The sequence below is a fragment of the Arvicanthis niloticus genome, chromosome 3 (assembly GCF_011762505.2).
Source record: "Arvicanthis niloticus isolate mArvNil1 chromosome 3, mArvNil1.pat.X, whole genome shotgun sequence".
Lineage (NCBI taxonomy): Eukaryota > Metazoa > Chordata > Mammalia > Rodentia > Muridae > Arvicanthis > Arvicanthis niloticus.
In genome coordinates this window covers 84,838,892-84,860,058 of record NC_047660.1, presented here as the reverse complement: position 1 = coordinate 84,860,058, position 21,167 = coordinate 84,838,892, and the positions used below count along the sequence as shown (strand labels likewise).

Sequence of the window (21,167 nt, the reverse complement as noted above, 5' to 3'; positions counted from 1 at the left end):
GAATCTAATCTTTAAATTGTGTACTTGTATTTCCATTCATTGTGGTCCATGTTTTATAATTCTATCATGATTCTCCTTTTTAACTTATGGATTATTTTCAAGAGCATTGTTTGACATGCAAATTGTGTAATTTAATGTTGTTTCCTGTTATTTGTTTCTATTTTGTTTTCATCACGGTCAGAGAACAACACATCTTTTCCAATTTTGAGGGCTGTTCTATGGCCCTAGATATAGTCTGTTTTGCCATATGTTCATCAGGTGTTTTGAAGGGATGTCCATTCTGCTATTGTTGGATGAAATACTATGTAAATGTCAAACACCTCCTGTTGGGTCATGGTGTTGAGTTCTCTGTCCTCGCTAAATTTATACCTAGCTGTTGTGTCTACTGTTGGCAGAAAAGTGCTGATGTCTCAGCTACAATAGTACATTTCTATATTTTTGCTTCCTGTTCTGTTTTGCTTCACATACTTTGAAAAGTATGTTTGTTACTTATACGCATTTCCATGTGCTCTTGAAGATTTACCATTTACTTTTTATGTGATTTGCTCCTAGTTCTCTGGTTCTGTTATGTTTGAAGTATATATCACACTAATTCAGATTCATGCCTTCTTTTGATTAATGCATGCATGAAATAGTACTTTCCTTCTTTTTGCTTACAGCAAATTTATATTATATTTGACAGTAAGCTCTAGGAAGCATGTAGCTGAGTAACGTTCTAATATATTCCACCACCACCTGTCACTATTTCTAGTTGGTGTATTTAGATTATTTATACATAAAATAGTTATTGATGTGTTTGGGCTTAACTCATATTTTTGTTTTCTCTGTTTTTCCCTTGATTTTGACTTTTTCTTCTTTCTTGCCTTCCTGTATATCACATGGTCTTTTTAAAAAAATCTGTTTATATAACCTTTCTTGATGTTCATGTAAGTATTGGCTTGGGTTTATACAACTTACCAGTGTGCTGTGTTGAATGAACCAGCTCTGATGAAGTGTAGAAAGCTTACCACTTTCCCTTCATTTATGATACACTCACCTTGTCTTTGTATACATTTAGAGCCATGTGAATCATCACTACAGTTAGCTTTATACTAAAACATAAAAAACTCCAATGAACTTTTCACTCAGTTTTTCACTCTTCCTAGTGTCATTTCTTCACTGGTGATGTACCAGTATTCCCTATCACCTCCCTATGTGTTGTGGAACTTTCTTTAGTTGTTCTTTTATGATGGTCAGGCTAGAGATAAATTCTCTCTCCAAGCCCAGGATCAAAGGCAAGCACCTTCTACCAGTGAGTTACACCTGTCTCTCACTTTTCTGAATGCTTTGATCTCTCCTCCATGTTAAAGGGTCTCTGTTTGGTAGAATTCTGTGTTCCCACTTCTTCCATCCAGCCCCATGGGGTCTAGGAGGCAGTCCCTGCTGCTCACCACTTTTCTCCATAGATAGTGCCATTTCTACCACTGCTACCAGTTTCTGCCTCTGTTATTGATCTTCATAAATCTAATATGATATATGTTGGTGTAGATGTCTTCTAACTTACTCTGTTTGGGGTTGCTAGTCTCTTCCATCTTTAGATTGAGGACTTCTACTAATTCTGGGAGTTTTAGCCATTGTTCCTCTGAGTACTTCCTGTTCTGCTCTTTTTCTCCTTCTGTGAATTTGATGAAATAATTTACATCTTCTGTGTTGCAGGTTTTGTAGGTGCTGTTAATTCTTTCCCTCTCTTGTCTTTCTGATGTTATTCCATCTTCAAGTTCCCTTATCTCTTCTCTGCCTACATTCTGCTCTTGAATCAAACTACTGATTTTATACCTTTATATTTACTGGCATTATAGATTTACTTCTAAATGTTTTGTTTCTGTACATCTTTTTTTTCCCCCATTAAACTCGGGCGGAGTCACACAGGGAAAGCTGGATTCGAACCAGGAGAGACAGAGCAGAGGGCACGGGCTTGCCCTCTGCAGGCGGCTACCTTAGCCGCTGCACCACCGCTGAGCCACCCATCTTTTTTTTTTTTTTTTTTTTTTTGAGTTTCTGTTTATATGTTGATGCTATATATGCTGATGTTATATGTTTATATTCTGTTAAAATTCTGCCTTTTTAAAACAAAACTGTCTTTTCAAACATGTTCAAAATTGCTTGTTGATACACTTCATAATTACTGAAATTAAAAAAAAATGTATGTCATATAATTTGAAGACGTCCTTCACTTTGCTAAGTTCAAACTTTCCACAGTCTTGATGTGATGACTGGTTTCTACTAGGACTTGGGTGATGCGTGTTACGGGGCCCTGGGTGTTACGTAAACCTTCTGATTCAATTGTCTCACTCTGCTACTGATGCAGCAGGTGGAGGGAGAGGTGTTACCTCATCATAGCTAGGTGAAGGCAGAAATCCAAGTCCTTCATTCTGTTAACACTCTGGTTGGGAAGGTAGTGTTTATTACTGCTAAATGAGGGTTCAGGGTCTCTACATGCTTTCTGTGGTGCTGTGTGAAAGATGGTAGGGTGGACTGGTCATCATTTAGTGGAGATGGAAGTCCCAGCTTCCATGAGAGACCATGGAGTCTCTATCCTCAGAGGTGGAGGTGCCTCAGTAAAGATCAGTGATAGCATGCCAGGTTCTCTGCTGGCCTTGAGGTGACAGCAGGGGTAGAGCCGCTAGGTTATGGGTACACATAGAGTTGGGGACTTGTACAGTATTCCTGTTGATATTTGGCTGAAGTAGAAAGGCTATTATCTAAGCATATTCTTTCCTTTTTGTGTGTGTTTGTGAGTTTGCTTTGTTTTTGTTGTTTGGTTTGCTTTGCTTTTGTGGGGGGTAGAGTCTCTCTATTATGTAGCTCTGGCTGGCCTCAAATTCACAAAGACACACCTGCATCTGCCTCCCAAGTGCTGGGATTAAAAGCAAGTGCCACTACACCTTGCTTCCTAAGAGTGCTCTGCTCTGCTGCAGATGGAGAAAGCAGGTCTGTGTAGGAACTTTGCCCTTGTGTGTAAGCATTCCCATTTGTGTTTTCATGTTTCTGATTTCTTCCAATACAGATGCTGACTATTTTAGATAAAATAGAAGGAGGAACTCTCTCTATGTTGGTTTACTTAAGATGCCATAACAAAAACACCACAGACTGGGTGACTCGATTGTCTTTCTAACTTACAGGACCTGGGAGTCCAGGACCAAAGCATCAGAATGATGGTTTCTCCTGCAGCTTCACTCTGTTGCAGGCTTCTGCCTTCTCACTGTGTGTTTAAACACCCTTGTCTCTGTGTCAGTATTACTGGTGCCTCTCCATATATGGAGCATTCCTGTTGGTGGATTTCAGCCCCTGCTTATGGCTTCATTTAACCTCAGTTACCATTCCAATTTGAATTTGAATTTCTCAAAATTCAGTTGTATTGGAGGTTAGATCGTTAACATGGGATTTGTAGGGAGTACAAGTCAGTCTAACACACTCAAAGGACCCATCACTACACTGCTTTTTAGGCTGTGAGATTCCTGTCTAGGAGGCTTTCCTCTTTCTATCTTCCAAAGCCTTCCTATGTTTGTTTTAAATATAATATTTATCTATGTTATCTAGTGAGAGGGATGGGGAAAAAAACCTAGTCTGTTTTCCTGGAAGATGAGACTCTCCTTCCTGAAAGATTTAAAGGCAATTTTATAACTCAATTCAAATTGGTTCCAATTCAGAAGAGACAGGTTTCATTGATAAAGACATGCTTTTGTTGCCATCTCGGCCTTTGGGAACTGGGATGATAAAGATCACCTTTCTGAGGCCATAGATTAGGGGAAAATATCGAGTGTCTGATGGAAATTTTTATCTTTCAAAAGAAGATATAATCCACTCTTTTAGGAAGAAGAGTTGTTGTGACCGACATGGTAAACAGTTAGAAGCTCCATGTCTCTAAGACTTCCAAGACCTCATCTTCATGGACAGAAATGGAATTTGTAACATTACCTGATGCACACCAGAGAAGGCAGGAGTCCTGGACAGGGCTGGAGATGTGTGTGTGTGTGTGTGTGTGTGTGTGTGTGTGTGTGTGTGTGTGTGTTAGAGAGCAGGGCCTGAGAGTCTGAGCCTTCTAAGGCAGAGGCCTGAGATACATGTTGTATCTTTGCACATCTGAGTAAGTCTAGAAGCTTCTGACCTCCGAGCCTCTGGAATTTTCACACCACCAAAGCTGTGAGCCCCTGAGTGTGTCAGAAAGAATTCCTTACTACTCAAATCCACCTCTCATGAGTAAGTAGGGGCTTTCTTGAGGAAGATTGATTCACTGGTTCCACATGGAGGTCACAAGACAAACGACCCCTGCCACAAGCCTCCATCCCACCACCCAGTGTTTCTATTACACTTGGGCCTCGCCCATGGTAGATGAGTTTAAGTGTGCTTCATTTCCTGCCTCACACAATAAACTTGTCAGTATTTGACGGATCAGCACTTGCATTCGGGAGTTCATTTGCAAGGCCACCTGGCTTCCCAGGCTCTCCTGTCCTGCCCCCATTTCAGCTTTGCCTAATGAGTCAGGGCCTGGTTCCTAGTGAGTGGTGCTGAGCTTCTGGGCCAGACAGGGCCAGCATTTGATAGTAAGGCCTCCGGGCCCCTCCTCAGGGATCTTTCTCTGTCTGAAGGAGGTCAAGCCACTAGCATGGAGAGAAAGTCTATTTTCTGCTACAAGTCTGAGCTGTGCGGCTGAGAGGAGTATCCCAAGCTCTCACTGTCCCATCCAGAGGTTGGATCAGGCTTGCAGCAGCTTTCTTTCTAACTGCATAAGCTATGGCCTTCCTGGAGTGCTGGAGACTGCCTAGCCCACACTGATTTGGGTTTATTTCTAAGAAACCTGGTTAAGAAAGACACAATGTCAGGCTTTTAGTATTTACCAAGAAATGGCCAGGAGGGCTAGGATATATAGCATTCTAGCTGCCCATGGCCCCTCACCAGTCAGCAAGGTCTGATTCTTCCCATGTTTTGAGGCATCCCTGGCTCTACTCCAAGCACACAACCTTGCCCAGAGCTTCTTGATGGGAGGACTCCTCATTCCTGAGTCTGACCTTCTTGGTGTTCTGCTCCCAACTTGGGCTTGGGTTGTATGTCTGAAACAATTCCAACCTTCTCCAGTTACTGGGCAATTATTATCAAACCTCATTAAGAAAGGCCTTAGAAATGTCCTCCAGTCAGCTTATTCATTTTCTTTTTTCCTTGACCTGCAAGTGGGATGTGAGACTGTTGCCAGTCTCCTATTATAGTACACATGCCTAAATTGATACCCGGCACATAAGTACTCAGCAAAGGCTGGATAATAACCTCACATCACTGTGGTCATCTGGCCTCATCTAAATCCCACAACCTTCACCCTTAAGCTGAAGGACAGTAGGTTTATCCCTCAGCTCCACCCATGTGGCTGGTGGCTGCTTTCAGCTCTCCCACTGTCCTGTCTATTAACTCCTTCCTGGATGCTTCTCCTCTCCCTCTGACTATTCCGATGTGACACTGGACTGACCAAGCATACCTTCCCCATGTTCTGATGGCACTGTCTCTATTGGGAGTCTAAAGAGACCCTCAGCACAGCACACCACATAAGGCTTAGTGCTATGGCTATCTTCACGGATGCATGCCAGAGAAAAGAGGGGACGGGGTGTGTAGAACCCTATAGTAAAGTGGAATCTCTACCCTGTTCCCAGGCTACCCCTCCTCCTACCTCTCCACTAAGTTTATGAGCAATGGGCCATAGATTCTGGTCCTTAGTGGAGTCTTGACCATTCCTATAAGGCTGCTGAACTGCTGCCGGCCTACCTCGTACCTGGTCACAGATCTCACTCTCATCTGGGCCGGGCTGAGGAAAGTGCCCTGAAATCCATTACTAACTATGGATACTCTTCTTTGCCCACATTGAACAGAGGTCTTATCTTCAGTGAGTGCACAGACTTGGAAAAGTACCCAGACCTGAGAGGCTGCATAACAACCACTTTGAGGACCTAGGATGACAGCAGGGTCACATTCTGTGTATAGAAAGCAGCAGACATATGGAAGGGTGACACAGCCCTGTGTGCAGGAGCTGCACAGTGTGGAGGAAGGTGGGAGGGGCTTCTTGGAAGTAAAGAGAAGGATATGACCGAGCATACCCTCCCTGTGCTCTGAAGGCACTGGCTAGACTGGGAGCCCAACCCCTCCTCCTGCCCTCTCCATCCCTCACCCCCATTCCCCTACCCCCACTGCGACATAGCACACACAGTGCAAGGCTAAGCATCATGGCTATCTTCAGGCTAGAGAGATGAGGGGCATGGTGGGGAGAGCAAGCACTTGCTTTTTTTTTTAAAGATTTTTTAAAAATTTAATATATGAGTATCTGCATGTACACCAGTGTGCCAGAAGAGGACCCGAGATCTCAGTATAGATGGTTGTGAGCCACCATGTGGGAATTGAACTCAGGACCTTTGGACGAGCAGCCAGTGCTCTTAACCACTGAGCCATCTCTCCAGCCCCACTTGGCTTTCTTGCCTCTAGATTTCATTGGAAGAATTTAGATCTTTGCTCACTTCTACCTGAGAGGAGGCTAGAAGTTGTAGCTTTAGTCCATGTGCAAAACTAAATGCAGGGTCCTCTGGGGGAGCAGGGAGGCTGTGGATATAGGCAGCAACCACTGCCAGGCAGTGAGTGCATGGTGATATCTGATGCCATGTCCCACACAATCTGTGCCTAGGGCACTCTCTTACCCTGGCTCAGAGGCTCCATTCTGTCACAGCATCCGGCTCCACACAGGCCATGCTTGCCCTCTCCTCTGGGCCTTGAAGTATCTCCTTGGAATTTTAGATCAAAGCTGTGAGGTTTTGGCTTCTGATGGAGTTGAAATTCTGATGAACTTTAAAACAAAGGATGGGTTACTAACACCCATGACCAGGGCGACGTGGTGGAAAACATACACTACCTCAAGAAAGTCACCTGTACAGAAGAAACAGCAGAGGGGGCAGCAGGTGCGCACGCTTGGTTCCACCTGCCAGACGGGCTGGTCTATCTCTTGGGGAGTGTTTGAGAATTTCTTTCTATAAGAATAAGCAGTAGGCTCTCAAGTAACATGTGTTCTGTACATCTAGCGGCTGCTAGCCTATCTATCCTGTTAAGTGAGCTCTATGTGCCTGAACCAGTTCTAGCCAGCTTACTAAGTTACAGCATCAGCTGTAGTCTTACCCTTCCCCTGCAACTCCAACTCTGAACCGACAACCCCTGGGCGTAACGGAGGGCAATCAATACCTTTCCTTCAGATTCTCATGTGAAACTGCCTAATTTAAAATTTCCAGGGACAAATTTAAGTACTCGGAAAAAGTCAGAGTCGATGATCATTGTGCACAGATATGGTAGTGTCTGTGCCGGAGGGAGTGAGGTGCTGTCGGACAGGGGAGTGGGAGCCTGAACAGGACTGAGGACTGAAGCATCCCCCTTCATCTGGGCAGGCAGAACCAGTGGCCCCACACTAGGTGAAGCTCTGGGTACTGCTAGGGGCCAACAGTCTTGACTACTGGGTAGAGCGGAGGCTTAGGACAGGACAACTGACTGCATGGACTTGTCAAGGCTGGCAGGCTGCTGGCAGCATGTGAGACTCTGCAGGTGCCCCAGACTGAGGCTGCACTCACCTGTCCTACAGACTCCACCAACCGGGACTCCCTGGACATGATCGAGCGCTGCATCTGCCTGGTATGCCTGGATGGTCCAGGTACTGGAGACCTCAGTGACACGCACAGGGCCCTCCAGCTCCTTCACGGTGGCGGCTGCAGTTTGAATGGAGCGAATCGCTGGTATGACAAGTCCCTGCAGGTAAGTGCCCTGTTAATGGCCCTGCAACTGCATCACCTCTTCTGGAACAGGCCAAAGGCTCATGCTTTTGCTGTCTTCTGACATTCAGACTGAACTAATGATGCCACCTCTAGATTAGCCATGTGTAGAACCCAACTAAAACCTCCCTGACTGTCCAGCTACTGTGTGGGAAGCTTGGTCACACCTAGGCTCTTTCCCCTACCTCCATCACACTCTGAGGTGAAATACTACCACCCATTTACCCAGTAAATCAGGATTCAACAGTTAAACAGGATTCGGGTCTGACCGGAGATGCCTGCTCTTCTGAATGCCCACCACCTGTCTTGACCATTTCAACACACAAAAAGAAGCAAGGCAGCCCAGCATTCAATAAATGCATCCCAAGGACCAATCAAATAATCCATAGGTTTTCATTCACATGCATCACGATAAAGAGGAAAATACTCTTGCAAATGGATGGTGCTCTCGGCTGCCATTCCTTCCAGATCTCTAGCCCCTTGCAAACCCTGCCACCTGCCAATACCTAATACAGCCTTATTGATTTACAGTGCCACCACACTCTCACAGTGGCCATATATAAGCAAGTTAACCATCTCTCTGGGTTGGGCCAGCCCACCTCCATAAGCATTTCTCAGCAGTGTCTCATTTTCTCCTTGCCCCATCCCCGCATCTGGTGGCTTTTCTTCTTTATTGGTTTGCATAGTGATCCTGTTATTTCTGATGAGTTCTTCTGCGCCTGAGCTGGCTGTTTAGCCTCCACAGTGCCGCTAATGGCTCGGATGCTTCCACGGAGCAGTGGTTGGAATGAAATTATATAATGGATGTACGGGACACAGAGCATAGTGAGGGTTGGGTACAGTTTTTCAAAGACCTATTTTTTCCCCTTAAGTGACAGGGACAAAAAGGTACCCACAGGGTGTGAGCGCAGCCTCCCCATTTTGTAAAGAAGACAGAAATTAGATGAGCCAGGGGTGCTACAGAGGTGTCATGGACCTGAGCTTGAGGGGATGGAAGATGAGTCTCCCCATGGAAAGAAAGATTGTTGGTTGAGGGAGTCAGGGAACAATGCGTACTTAGAGACGCTCTGTCGGTGTGGTTGTTTGTTGGCTAGATCATTGAGATACATTGAGATTCCGGTGTCTGGCACAGAGAGCCAAGACTGGAGGAAGGAAGGTGTGGGGAGAGGCAGCTCAAACTGTGTGTGCTGTGATCCACGGGAATGCTTTCAGCAAACACCTAGGAGTTTGCGTCATTCCTTCGTTCATTTATTTGTTCATTTACCAAGGGGAGACAGAGTGAGGAACTCCAGAGCACCCCACTTCATGTGGGGTTCAGTCCAAGAGTCAAGCCTCATCTTTCCCAATATTTTCTCTTAATACTTTTGAGCCTTGAGAATATTCCTTTCCATGGTGAGCTCAACATAATCTTGTAAAACTATGCAAAGGGGTCTAAGGTATCTCTACAGCGTCTGTGGATCCTTTCTCTTTAATTTTCATCTCAGTCCTGTGAGCTGCTTTACTGGGATGGGTTACATGAGTCCTCGGGTAGAGAGGTGTGAAGGATCTGATGGATGTTTCCTCAGTCAGCAGACACAACAGCAGACTGAGATCTGCTGACTGTTGGAGAGAGCATGCTCCCCACATGTTTCCCACCAAAGAGCCTGTCCTCTCTCCTCACAGATCACATCATTATATTTTATTCATTTATGCAACACAATTACCGGCAGCTGCTCTGGGATGGACACTAGATCTTGGGAATAAACTCAGTGGTGGCCAATAGGAGCAGAGTCGCTCTATTAGGCAAATGGTTACTGAAAGCACTAGAGAATGGAGTCTGCTGTGCACACAAGAAAGGACAAACAGGACTGAGCACCCACTCGGGCCTATAGACCATGCACCAGACAATATGAGTTCACTAAGAACCTTGGACTGCTGCAGCGCAGAACTTGGGCTGCCCTTTCACTGCCTAGCATCCTGTAGGAAGGGCTTCCTTGAGACTTCGACAGTGTTGGGTACCTGCAGCCATTTGTAGCATCCTTATTAGGAATCAACAGTCCTTGGTATCCTTGGAGGAGAAATGCCCCCAAGAGGTCAGGGGTCCTAACCCAGGCCCAGGGTCAGCTCACCTGCTTCTTCTCTGTTGCAGTTTGTGGTGAGCCGAGATGGCACCTGTGGTGTGGTGTGTGAGCATTCCCCTTTTGATGGCATCGTCCTGGTGCAGTGCACGGAGCACCTGCTGAAACATATGTGAGTCTGGGCAGAGCAGAGGAAGACCTCAGAGGGCTGCCGTGCAGAGCCAGGAGAAACTGGGATGTCAATCCAGAAAATGGCTGAGCCAAAGATGAAATTTGGAAAGAAACTCAAAGACTGCAAAATGAGTGTTATGAGTCACAGATGGAGGTGCAGGTTGGGCAGGAAACTCAGGGCAGACGAGGAGAAGCAGGTGATCCAAGTGTTGATCCAGGGAGCTTAGATCAATCTTTCCTCTTGGCCCTGAGACAGTGCCAGGTACCTGGTGGCCCAGCACAGAGAGGGGTCTCCTCCATCATGGGCTACATCCCCAACTTCCATGTTGCCAGGCTGAAGCCCTGCTTGTCTATCCCTTAGCACACTGCATTCCTTCTAGTTTTTTGCAGTTTTGCTCACTCTCTTCTCAGATGTAGGGTCCCAGTCTCTTCCACAAACCACAAAAGTTGTTGGCATGCTAGAGACACAAACCAGCCATTGGGGACACAACAACTCAGCTTGCTACCACATTACAAATGCTCTCATAAGGACAGCCTAAACATGGCTGAACACCACAAATGATACACGTTAGAGTCAAGTGGAAGTGACTGGGATCCTGTCTCTGTCACAAATGGAGCTTGGTTTGTCTGCCCAGTGGGCAGCTCAGACACCCTAAATTTCAGGGGCTGTGCACAGCAACAGCTAAGATGCTTGCACAGGAAAGCCAAGCTGCTTGAAAGTCTCAGGAAGTTGTCTCTTTGCGTCTGCAGGATGTCAAGCAACAAGAAGCTGGTCCGAGCAGATTCAGTGAGTGAGCTCCCTGCCCCAAGAAGGCTGAGGTGGAAATGTTCCCCAGAAACTCAAGGCCACCTCGCCTCCTCAGCAGAGAAACTTCAAAGGTGAGGGAACCTCTACACTCCCCCCCCCCCCCCAGTAGCTGCTGAAGCATCTGGAAGATTCCAAAGGCCCCTAGGACTCTCCTCCAGCTCCACCCATTCTCATCCCCCATGGAGAAGTAGTCAAACTAAAGAGGAGTTATGACTCTCAGGAAATAACCTTGCTCAAATGTCTACCATTTTCATAAGATGCAAACCTGAAGCTATTTTTTTCCTGCAGGTTTCACCTGACTAAGCAGATTCAAGGCTGGGAATGGATTCCCTGCTTTGAGGGAGTGATAAACAACTGCTTTGAATAGGTCATTTGAATCCACGCTATTTCCATTTGCTTGAGTTTTACACTGTAACTTGACAAGGGGGCCTTTTCCCAGGGGAGGAGCTGGTTCTGGCCATAGCGGACAGAGGCAGTAGGACTAACCGTGTGCTGCCTTTGTCGGTCTCTGGGTGAGAATACCCATTCACCCACTCATCAAACTCTAAGACCTCTAATCATGTGTGTGCCAGGTCTGTGGTAAAACACTGGGACCTCAGAAATGGATGGGCCCAGGCTTATCCTCCATACTCTAGCGGAAGAAGCAGATCAAATCATGTACAAGCCATGAAATGCCCAAAACAAAGAGGCATGAAGATCAGAACCTGCAGATAGACAAGGGGTAGAACTCTGCCTGGACAGTGAGCAAGGGTTTCAAAGGATGGGTAGCAGCTTGAGGGGATGGTATACAGGGAAGAGTCAGGACAATGGCTTCTTTAAGCCTCTGTAGGTTTATGAAATCCAGCAAATGAGAAGATGGCTGGAATTGGAACATAAGAGAGAAGCTGTGTCATGCTGTGAAGATCCTGCCCTGCCTATGACAAGGAGCTCCTCCTGCTTAGGAGTTGTTGGGGAGCCCGTGAGGAGTCTATGGGAGTAGCACAGGTGGGCAAGGCAGAGTGTGGCCAGGCTGGGAAACCTGATGCTCCTCCCTTGAAGCTGCTGTGGAGGCAGCCTTAGTGAATGAGGAAGGGGGTCTCTGGGTTTCCGTGGAATGTTGTTGACATCTTATCTTTGATGGTGGGGGTCCACGATGATCGGGCTGTCAGAAGAGGAAGACAGAGAAAAATAGCTGAAGGTTCTGCTTATTCTCATGGACCTGTGTCCTCCTATGTCCCCCAGCTTCTCCCTAAAATGGGACATGAGGTGTTACCTGGATCTATACAGTCCATGGGAGGTAGTGGGCCTAGGTGAGCAGAGTCTGGAGATGGGGGCGTTTCTGAGTGGCCAAGATGACAGAGAAATCTGCCCAAGGAGTCTGTCAAAAGGTAGGGGTCTTTCCTGTCCCAAGCATCTGCATAACTCCTTATAACTCAGCTCATGCGAGGCACAAGGACTAAGTTAAAGGTGAGTGACGGGCAGCAGATGTAGCATCAAGTTCCAGGGACAGAGTAAGTCGGGGCAGGTTACCCCACTAGGAGCTGTGCTTACACGTGGCTGAGCTAGTGACACACACCTTGCTGGCAGTGCTCCCCACCCCCACCCCCAACCCTGTAGACATCAGAGCAGACCCCAAACTCATTATAAGAGAGAATACTGGCCAATATGGGCACAGGCATTTATGTAGACACAGGGAAGTTTCGTGATACTTTCCTGATAATGATAGGCATATCTTGGGAGGCATGCCCAAGTGAACTGTCAGATGGAGTTCTTTAGAGTCTAGAAGCATCCTGGAGAAAGGTGTGCCTTTCAGGGCAGATAACCAAAGCCAGCTGCACAGAGATGTTACCATCCAAGCCAGGTTTTGAACAAGAATCAAAGTTTAGAAGCAGAAGGAAGGTGTTGCAAATGGGGTGCTGCCTGAGCTATGGTTTAGGGGTCTGGGACTCACAGGGGCTGCCTTGCAGAGCTAAGGAAAATCGATTGGGTAGGTTAGCAGTCACGGAGGAAAATGGGGCTTCTGTTAATAAGTAAAACATCAGGTGAGTAAAGCTCCAGTCCTTGCTGGAGTTGCCATGTCAGTCTGTCAGATCCCAAGTCTTTCTGCCCCAGAGCACAGCAAGGAGAGACTGGATGATAGCTGGCTGAGAAATTAACTGTTAGGATAGTTGAGCATCCACAGGGACACTGGACCACACACGGCTCCTACACAGGTCATATACATGATCTTTTTCAGGCCTGCTTTGTAGGCAGCCAGCTGGTGGGAGTCTATGTGTGGATGAGGCTTACTCTGCCCATGCAAATGTCTCATTTGCATGCTCCTCCCACCTTGCTCCTTCAGCCAGGCCCTACTCTTCCTAGAAGGGTCCCTCTGGGATGAGCTCACCTGCCTAGATGAGCCCCAGTTCCAATGTGCCTTCTGCCAGTTGCATAGGTGAGGGTACATGTCTGACACCCTAGGTATTTCTGGATGATAAGGGCTATGCACTCACTTACCTTCTGGACCTAGGACATGTATGAGGGTCAGAAAACATGGGTGGGCTCTGTGGTATGGGGGTCTTATCTTGCATGCAGAGTATCTTCTTGCTCTTCCACAGAATAGTGAAGAATCTGGATTTCATTGTTTATAAGTTTGACAACTATGGGAAAACATTTATTAAGAAGCAGAAATGCAGCCCTGATGGCTTCATCCAGGTGGCCCTCCAGCTGGCCTACTACAGGTGAGCGAAGGCAAGCTAAGCCTGTGCCCAGGTGGGCTATCAGATGGGATGCTTAAGACTCCTGGAGGTGTGGCTTTCAGGGTTGGGGCAGAAGGCTGGAGGATGGTTAAAGCCAGCTGCAAAGAGATGTCACCATCCTAGCTAGGTTTCAAATTGGAATCAAAGTCCAGAAGCAAACGGGAAATGTCGCAAACGGGGACTGCCTGAGCAGCCCTGGGATTTGGGACTCACAGGGGCTGCCTTGGAGAGCGAGAAGAACCAAATGGGTCAGGAAGACCATGAACTTGTAGGGACTGATTTCCTCCACTCATCAGAGTCCCCGTGGTGTGAGCCACACCTCCCTGGTCTAGCTTTGTTCAGGGCATTGGAAACAATGGCCCCCTCCCCACCAAGTTAATCCAGTCAAAGGCCTGAGGATCCCTGTTGGTCTTTTCCTTTATGTACCTACATCCTCCCATAGCAGCTCTCCAGTTTTCTCTCAAACCTTCTCTTTACCCTCCGGACCACCACCATCAGACCCTCAGAAGCTACAAGCAACCTCTGCTTGGCCAGTTGTGGCACAGGCCCCAGAGATGGCTGCTCCTACTTGTCTCCTCTCTATGGTCCTGTCTTCATGAAGAGTGGGCATGGACATATGCAAATCAGACCCACCACTTTGCTGCCTGGCACTCCCGGGGGCCATCCCTGTGCTTTGGGGCCACCCTATAAACCTTTAACCTTTACATCTTCGCCTTAGCCGCAAATCCGCCCTCTCACCTATCACCTGCAACTGAAGGGCCACCTTTCAGAGGTCTGTCCGGAGACACTCTTACCAGAAGCAACCATCTTGGGTTCTGTTGTCACCCAGCTCTCTACGATACTGAACCGACTGGCAAAAGTGTACCTCCTATAGAGAGGTGTGGGGCCACAACTTGTTATGTGACACTGGGCTTTCGTTAGTCTCAGTCCTATGGTTTTTCCGTGGATGTTACTGACTGATGGGGAGTGGGGATTCTGCCAGTCAGGGATGCAAGCCCAGGGTTGCTCATTTGGTTCCCACACATAGAGAGAAAGGTGTTTTAGACACCGACATGAGCTCTGCTAAAGTGGCCAGGAAACTAAAACAGCATGTGCAGATACAACAGTTTTTCCCACGAGATACACCTTGATGCCCTGGTGGGCCTGGACATCCGTCCACACTCACCATATTTACCAGCTTTGGCCGGAGGTCATGGCTGAACCATTTAAAATAAAGCAGGTGTCCATGGAAAGTGTGCGTGAAAAACTTTCATCTGACTCTGCAATATTAATCAACACTCAGTAGGTCTCACAGGAAATTCCAGGTTTCCATACAGATTGGTGGTGGTGGTAGTGTTTTGTTTTTAAAAAAACAAAAAACAAAAAAACAAAACAAAACAAAAAAACCTCAACCAGTTACCTCTTCATTTTATGTCAACAGAGTGTCCCTGGTGTATAAAAGTGTGCGTGGTTCTTCACATCAAAGACTTCCCGGCATTCATCTCTGGAATTCTCCTCTAGAATTCTATTAACATTAAAATGAAAAACTGTGCCACGTCATGTCAGAGTTATGAAAATAAAGCCTGCTGGAGCTATTTCTCTTTCGGGATTTATGACTCCCTGAGAACAAATTACTGTTTGCTGTCCATCTTTTATCTCGTTCAGGCTTTACCAGAGACTGGTTCCCACCTATGAGAGTGCATCCATCCGCCGCTTCCAGGAAGGTCGGGTGGACAACATCAGATCGGCCACTCCAGAGGCTCTGGCTTTTGTACAAGCCATGACTGACCACAAGGCTGCCATGCTGGTAAACCCCATCTGCCTTAAGGAGCCACAGGGAGGTCAGGGAGGCCACCATGGGCTGCAGTGCACTTTGTTCCACACACGTGGGTTCCATGGTTACCGTTGCCCTTCCACGCTGACCCTCTTCTTTGTTCACAGGCTTCTGAGAAACTGCGGCTGCTGCAGACGGCCATCCAGGCCCAGACTGAGTACACAGTCATGGTGAGTGGCAATTCCTCACTAGCGCTGACTGCTCAGTAACTCGGCAAGGCTACCCCTCTTTTATTTTTATTCATTTTTATTTTATTTATTTCTATGGCACTGGGATTGAGTCTAGGCTTTTACACATACTAGGCAAGTTCTATAGCAATAAGCTATTATGTCAAGTACTCTTTTTTTTTTTTTAACTTTTTATTTTGAAACAGAGTCTCTTCAAGTTGCCCAGGCCGGCCTTGAATTCACCATGTAGCCCTGGTTGGCCTTTATTATATGATTCTCTTACCTTGCTTTCTCAAGTGGCTGAGATTGATTATAGGCTGGTTCCATTTGGGATGGTCTTTCTCTTATTTCTACATCATAGGCAATGCACCCTTCCTGCCTTCCCCAGGTTTCACCACGGGACAGTAAGTGGTGTTTGAAACCTGTTGACATAACCGTAATTATAACAATAGCCCACAATATGTATGGTACTTTACAGTATTTATAGGAACCATCAACTTGGGGTTTGGGGGCAGCCTGATGAATATTGGTGGCTTGTTCCCTCGCACACTGGAAGGGAGTCAGAATTTATTATCACCTGGGGCTGATTTCCTCTCTTGTTTTCTATATGCTCATTTCTGCCGCCTGTGAACTGAAGGTCTTTGCTGAAAATTAATAGTGGAATAAAAATTGTATGAGGACTATTTCTCTAGTTTGAGGGAATAATTTATTTTTTAATATTGCAAAGCTACTATTTGCATGCAAACAAGAGGGAACGAGCTAGTGATCAATGTGTTAATTACAGATCACTCAAAAGCAAGCAGGATGGCAAAAATCGATGAGAAAGATTGAGCAGATTTTTCTGTATGTACTTGAAAGCAAATCCAACATATTTCTGGGTTTTCGAATTCATCAGTGTAGACTTTCCTCTAACTCGGTCCCCGATTCATCTCAATAGCTATGTTTGCTCCGTTTAAACACTGTATTAGCCAAGTATGATAGCTCAGGCCTGTACTCCAAGTGTGAGGCAGGAGGATCACAAGTTCAAGGTGAGTGTGAGATCTGAGTGAGACTTCATCTCAAAAAGCTCTTAGTCAGCTTTTCTGCCACTCTAGCAAACAACTGAGACAATCAAGCAATCACCACAGGGAAGTAAATAATGGAGACACCAGACAATCAGTAAAAGGAAGCAAATAACAGAGACAATCAGCCAATCAGCACAGAGAAGCAAATAACGGAGACAATCAGCCAATCAGCACAGAGAAGCAAATATCGGCGACAATCAGCCAATCAGCATGAAGAAGGAAAAGCCTATTTTGGCTCACAATTTGAAGGGCTTCAGTCCATGGTGGGTGGCTTCCAGAGCTTTCAGGCTAGTGGAAAGGCACCAACACTGTGGTAGGGAGCACATGATGAAACAAAACCATGATGAAACAAAACCATTCCTTTTTGTTGCAAGAAGAAGAAGAGGAGGAGGAGGAGGAGGAGGAGGAGGAGGAGGAGGAGGAGGAGGAGGAGGAGGAGGAGGGGAAAGAAGACAGGGAGGACCTAGGATGCCACCATCTGCCTCAAGGGCATATCTACAATTATAAGAAAACCTTCCAATGGGCTCTACTTCTTAAAATTTCCACAACTTCCCAATGGCACCAAGCCTTTAATGCATGAGTCTTTGGAGACATTTCAGATCCAAACTCCTGTAAGTGCCCTCTCTGTAGTCAATTAATTTCCTCCCTGCTTCATGCTAGGCTAAGTGCTATATACAGGAAATAAAATTTGCCATCCCTAAGCACTACCAGCAGGTATTTAACAAGGAGTCAGAGTAGAGGTGCTTCAAAGTTATGTCTAACCCACATAATGAAGAGTCCTAGGAAGTTACAGAGAATGTGGCGGAGCAAGCTTCTTCCTCTGCTTTGAAAAGCCGAGAGGCCTTCCCAGAGGAAGCAGTCGTTAATGTGAGGTGTGAAGGAGGAAAGGGGAAGAAAGCCAAGGACAGAGCATCACATTGTAAAGGCAAGAGTCTTGTGAATACGATATATCTGACAGGAAGAGCGGCTCGGTGTGTGCAGCTTACAAAGGGCTGAGGAGAACTGGATTGTCTGTTACTCCAGTGTGGGGCAGAAGACGGACAAGCTGCATTAGGGAAGTACCAAGCAGAAACTGTATGATACTGGAGAAAAATCTGTGGTTGGGCCGAATCAAAGGGATGAAGAGGAACATGTGGACTTCGGATTCAACAATGGCATGCTGAACATAAGAGTTGAATGTCCTCCACTCTGAAACCCTCTAGAACAAAGGAATTTTAAGCCATATTCGTATGAAAAGAGAATTGGAGAGAAGGTAACTGGCAAAGCATGAGTGCGGAAAAGTAGAGCAAATAGCAGCTGGCTTAAGCATGAACAAAGATGCTGGAAAACCCAGAGAGCTAGGGTGCAGCACCTCGGGGCAGCTCAGGCATCAGGAACACAACAAAAGTAGGGGTGTGTGAAAAGAAGAGGGTTGGCTGATGGGTTTGTCTGTTTATCCTGCTGTAACAAAATTCGATGCAGTGCATAATTTATTAAAAAAAAAAAAAAAAACCCAAAAACCAAAAACCTAATATTTCCCACACTTCTGAGATCTGGGAGTCCAAGTTCAAAGGATCAGTCAGTGAGGTTGTTGGTCTCTGCTTCCAAGATGGTTCCTGTTTCTGTGTCCTCCAGAGAGGAAGGATGTGTGATACTCATGTGGCCAAGGTAGAAGGCAGGAAGGCTGGAAGCCGTGTGGTCTCTCTTATAGGGGCCTTCACATTTCAATGACCTGATCACTTATTTAAAGCAAGGCCTCTCAGTAAATTTCATTGTCTAGTAACTTTTGAGATATGAAATTTTTGTGGTTCCGAGTTTGCCCCGTCACTGGGGTGTGGGAATGTCGCTGTCGGGTGTTGGGCTTGAGGGAAGCACTGATACACCACTCAAGGGGTGGGAAAATGCAGCCTAAGATATGGGAGGCTGAAGGCTGGAGTTCCCTGACTTCTGCGGGTGCTCAGAGGAGTTGGGAACGCAGGGTCTGGAGTCCATGGGCCTGTAATGAGGAACCAGGGCCAGCAGGGGTTTCCCAAACTCCTGGACATCCAGACTCCACTGGGTCGTAGGGAGTTAGGAACAGAGCTGGGTCTTCTGGCTGAGAAGCCCAGGACTAGGGGGATGGGAAACTCCAGCTTAGCTCATTGGAGAGTGTCCTTAGCTTAGTTGCAATTGTCTGAGAGCATGGAGAGGCCTTCTACAGGAGACTTAGACAGTGTGGCTCTGTAGATGAAGGCTTCCTCCATGCTCCCCACAGCGGTTCTTGATGAAAAAGATAATCCATGCTTGTTCATACCATTTATCGACTTTTCATCTCAGACAGTGGGTGCAATACCACTTTCTCAGGGTGGACCAGATATGACATACCTTTTGGAGGAAGGGATGTCTGAGAAGGGATGCTTGTTGGCTGAACCTTCAGGGCCCCTAGATACCTCATTAGCATGGAGAACTCTGTTCTGGTCTACATGACTGAATTGAGGAGTGTGGTCACGTGTTGTGGGCCAGGAATCTGGCAGAAAGCAAGAGAGATGCCTACTGTCTCAGGTGAGTGCCTAAGTGCCTTCTGAACCCACTCAACTTTACCGAGTTTCCTGGCACGGTTTACTGCCCCACAAATTTTCAAAAAATTTTATTCTATAAATAAAAACAGAAAACTCTAAAAATATTATCAAGAAATAAAGATAGCTCTAGGGTACAGTGAAGCAGAAAGTGTCAGTGGAAGTATTGGGAGATAATATGAGGTAACCTACTTTTAAACACCAACAAAACAGAGGTGAAATATAAGAAAGATAAGATGGTTTAGTTCAGGTGAGCAGTATCCCAAATAACAGTTGTTCAGAAAGAGAATTGGAGAGTAGACAACAAAATAATTCAAGAAAAATATCAAAGGCTGCAGATAGTTCAATGACAGAGAGCTTGCCTAGCAGGTATAGATACTATCCCTAGCACAGAACAAACCAAACCAAACTTCAGAACCACAGAAAATGCTTCTATATTGAGGGAATTCACCATCTTACATAATAGAAAATATTTATGCCAAGGAAATTTCATGGCCCTATAGACAAAGAGAAATCCTAAGTTTCTCAGAGGAAAAAGAAAGATAAAGGTCATAAATAAGGCAAAATCTCTCTCTGTCTCTCTCTCTCTGTCTCTCTCTCTCTCTGTCTCTCTCTTTCTCTCTCTGTTTTTTGTCTGTTTGTTTTGTTTTTTTGTTTTTTTATTTTTTTATTTTTTTATTTTTTGAGACAGGGTTTCTCTGTGTATCCCTGGCTGTCCTGGAACTCACTCTGTAGACCAGGCTGGCCTCAAACTCCCAAGTGCTGGTATTAAAGGCGTGCACCACCACTGCCCAGCTTCAAAACTGGTCTCTTAATAGCACCATCAGAAGATAGATGATAGTGAGCAATGCCTTCAGATTCTAAGGGAAAATGATTTCCAACACATCTTTCATACCTAGCTAAACTATCAGCAGATTTAAAGACAGAATAAAGACATTTTAAACAGAAGAGATTTATACTTTTTTACTTACTAAGTAGTTTTTCTTATAAAACTGCTAAAGTGTCTCCAAAGTGTGAATATTAAAGCTAAATTAATTAATTAATTAATTAATAATGTGAAAGATTCAGCACATGCAAACAAAAATAAGTAGAAGGACTCCCCTGGATAACACTGAACAGAGACTGTAAGTCAATAGCTATCCAGCAGATCTAGAGAGCAATTAGTACATAAAGGAGTAATGAGTGAGAGGAGACTGAAATGAGGGCTACATTTAAGAACTAATTAGAAGATACATAGAAAAACACAATTTAATGATTGCTAATTCAAGGGAGAACAAGTTTAATGAGAAAGGAAATCTATGTCTGGGAACATAGCTAAGTTGGTATCACTTGCCTAGCATGTGATAGGTCCTGGGTTTCATCCTCAGTAGAAAATAGGATGGGTGGAGAAATGGAAGGTTAAAGAAAGGGAGAGAAATCTAATCATAATATGCTAGAAGACCAGCTATGGGTGTCTATATGATGACATTCTATAATCATAATATGCTAGAAGACCAGCTATGGGTATCTATATGATGATATTCTATAAGCACTATCTGTTGCTTAAGCAATGAGTTAAAATATGACTCTCCTGGAAAGACTAAAAAGCAGAAGCAGGTAGAGGAAGCAGAAGAGAATGCTTTATTTCTTATAGCAGGAAGTGTATGTCTGGAGAATGCAGTCACAGCATTCTTAAGCATGGATTCAGAACAATGAACATAATGTCAAAGAGAGTAGCTAGAAGGCCTTGCTCCTGTAGAGTGGAAAATGGTGCTTTCAAGGTGACATAAGCCATTGACTCCTTTGGGTTTTAAACTGTAAACATAGGGATACCCGACACTGTACTTTGGTAACAAATTTAAAGTTACAAACTTTCTTTTTGGATAAACAAACTCTGAAGCATCATCATGGGACCTTTTCTGTTAACTTGACAAAAGCAGCTGAATGAGTAGTGGGCAATAGAGAGGAGAGATAGGAAGGCAGCTGGTACATGAAGCCAGAATCCAGTTAGCCATGAGACCAGGGGAAAGAGAC

General features: G+C 45.6%; 1 protein-coding gene across 1 annotated transcript in view; it reads left to right on the top strand.

The window, feature by feature from the left end:
• Chat (choline O-acetyltransferase) overlaps positions 1-21,167 on the top strand; it is a 55,710-nt gene that overhangs the window by 28,890 nt on the left and 5,653 nt on the right. Inside the window, exons 8-13 of the mRNA XM_034498883.2 lie at positions 7,637-7,806; positions 9,952-10,052; positions 10,802-10,930; positions 13,436-13,558; positions 15,221-15,362; positions 15,497-15,559. Coding sequence (XP_034354774.1) covers positions 7,637-7,806; positions 9,952-10,052; positions 10,802-10,930; positions 13,436-13,558; positions 15,221-15,362; positions 15,497-15,559 — 728 coding nt within the window. The remainder of the gene's footprint in view (positions 1-7,636; positions 7,807-9,951; positions 10,053-10,801; positions 10,931-13,435; positions 13,559-15,220; positions 15,363-15,496; positions 15,560-21,167) is intronic.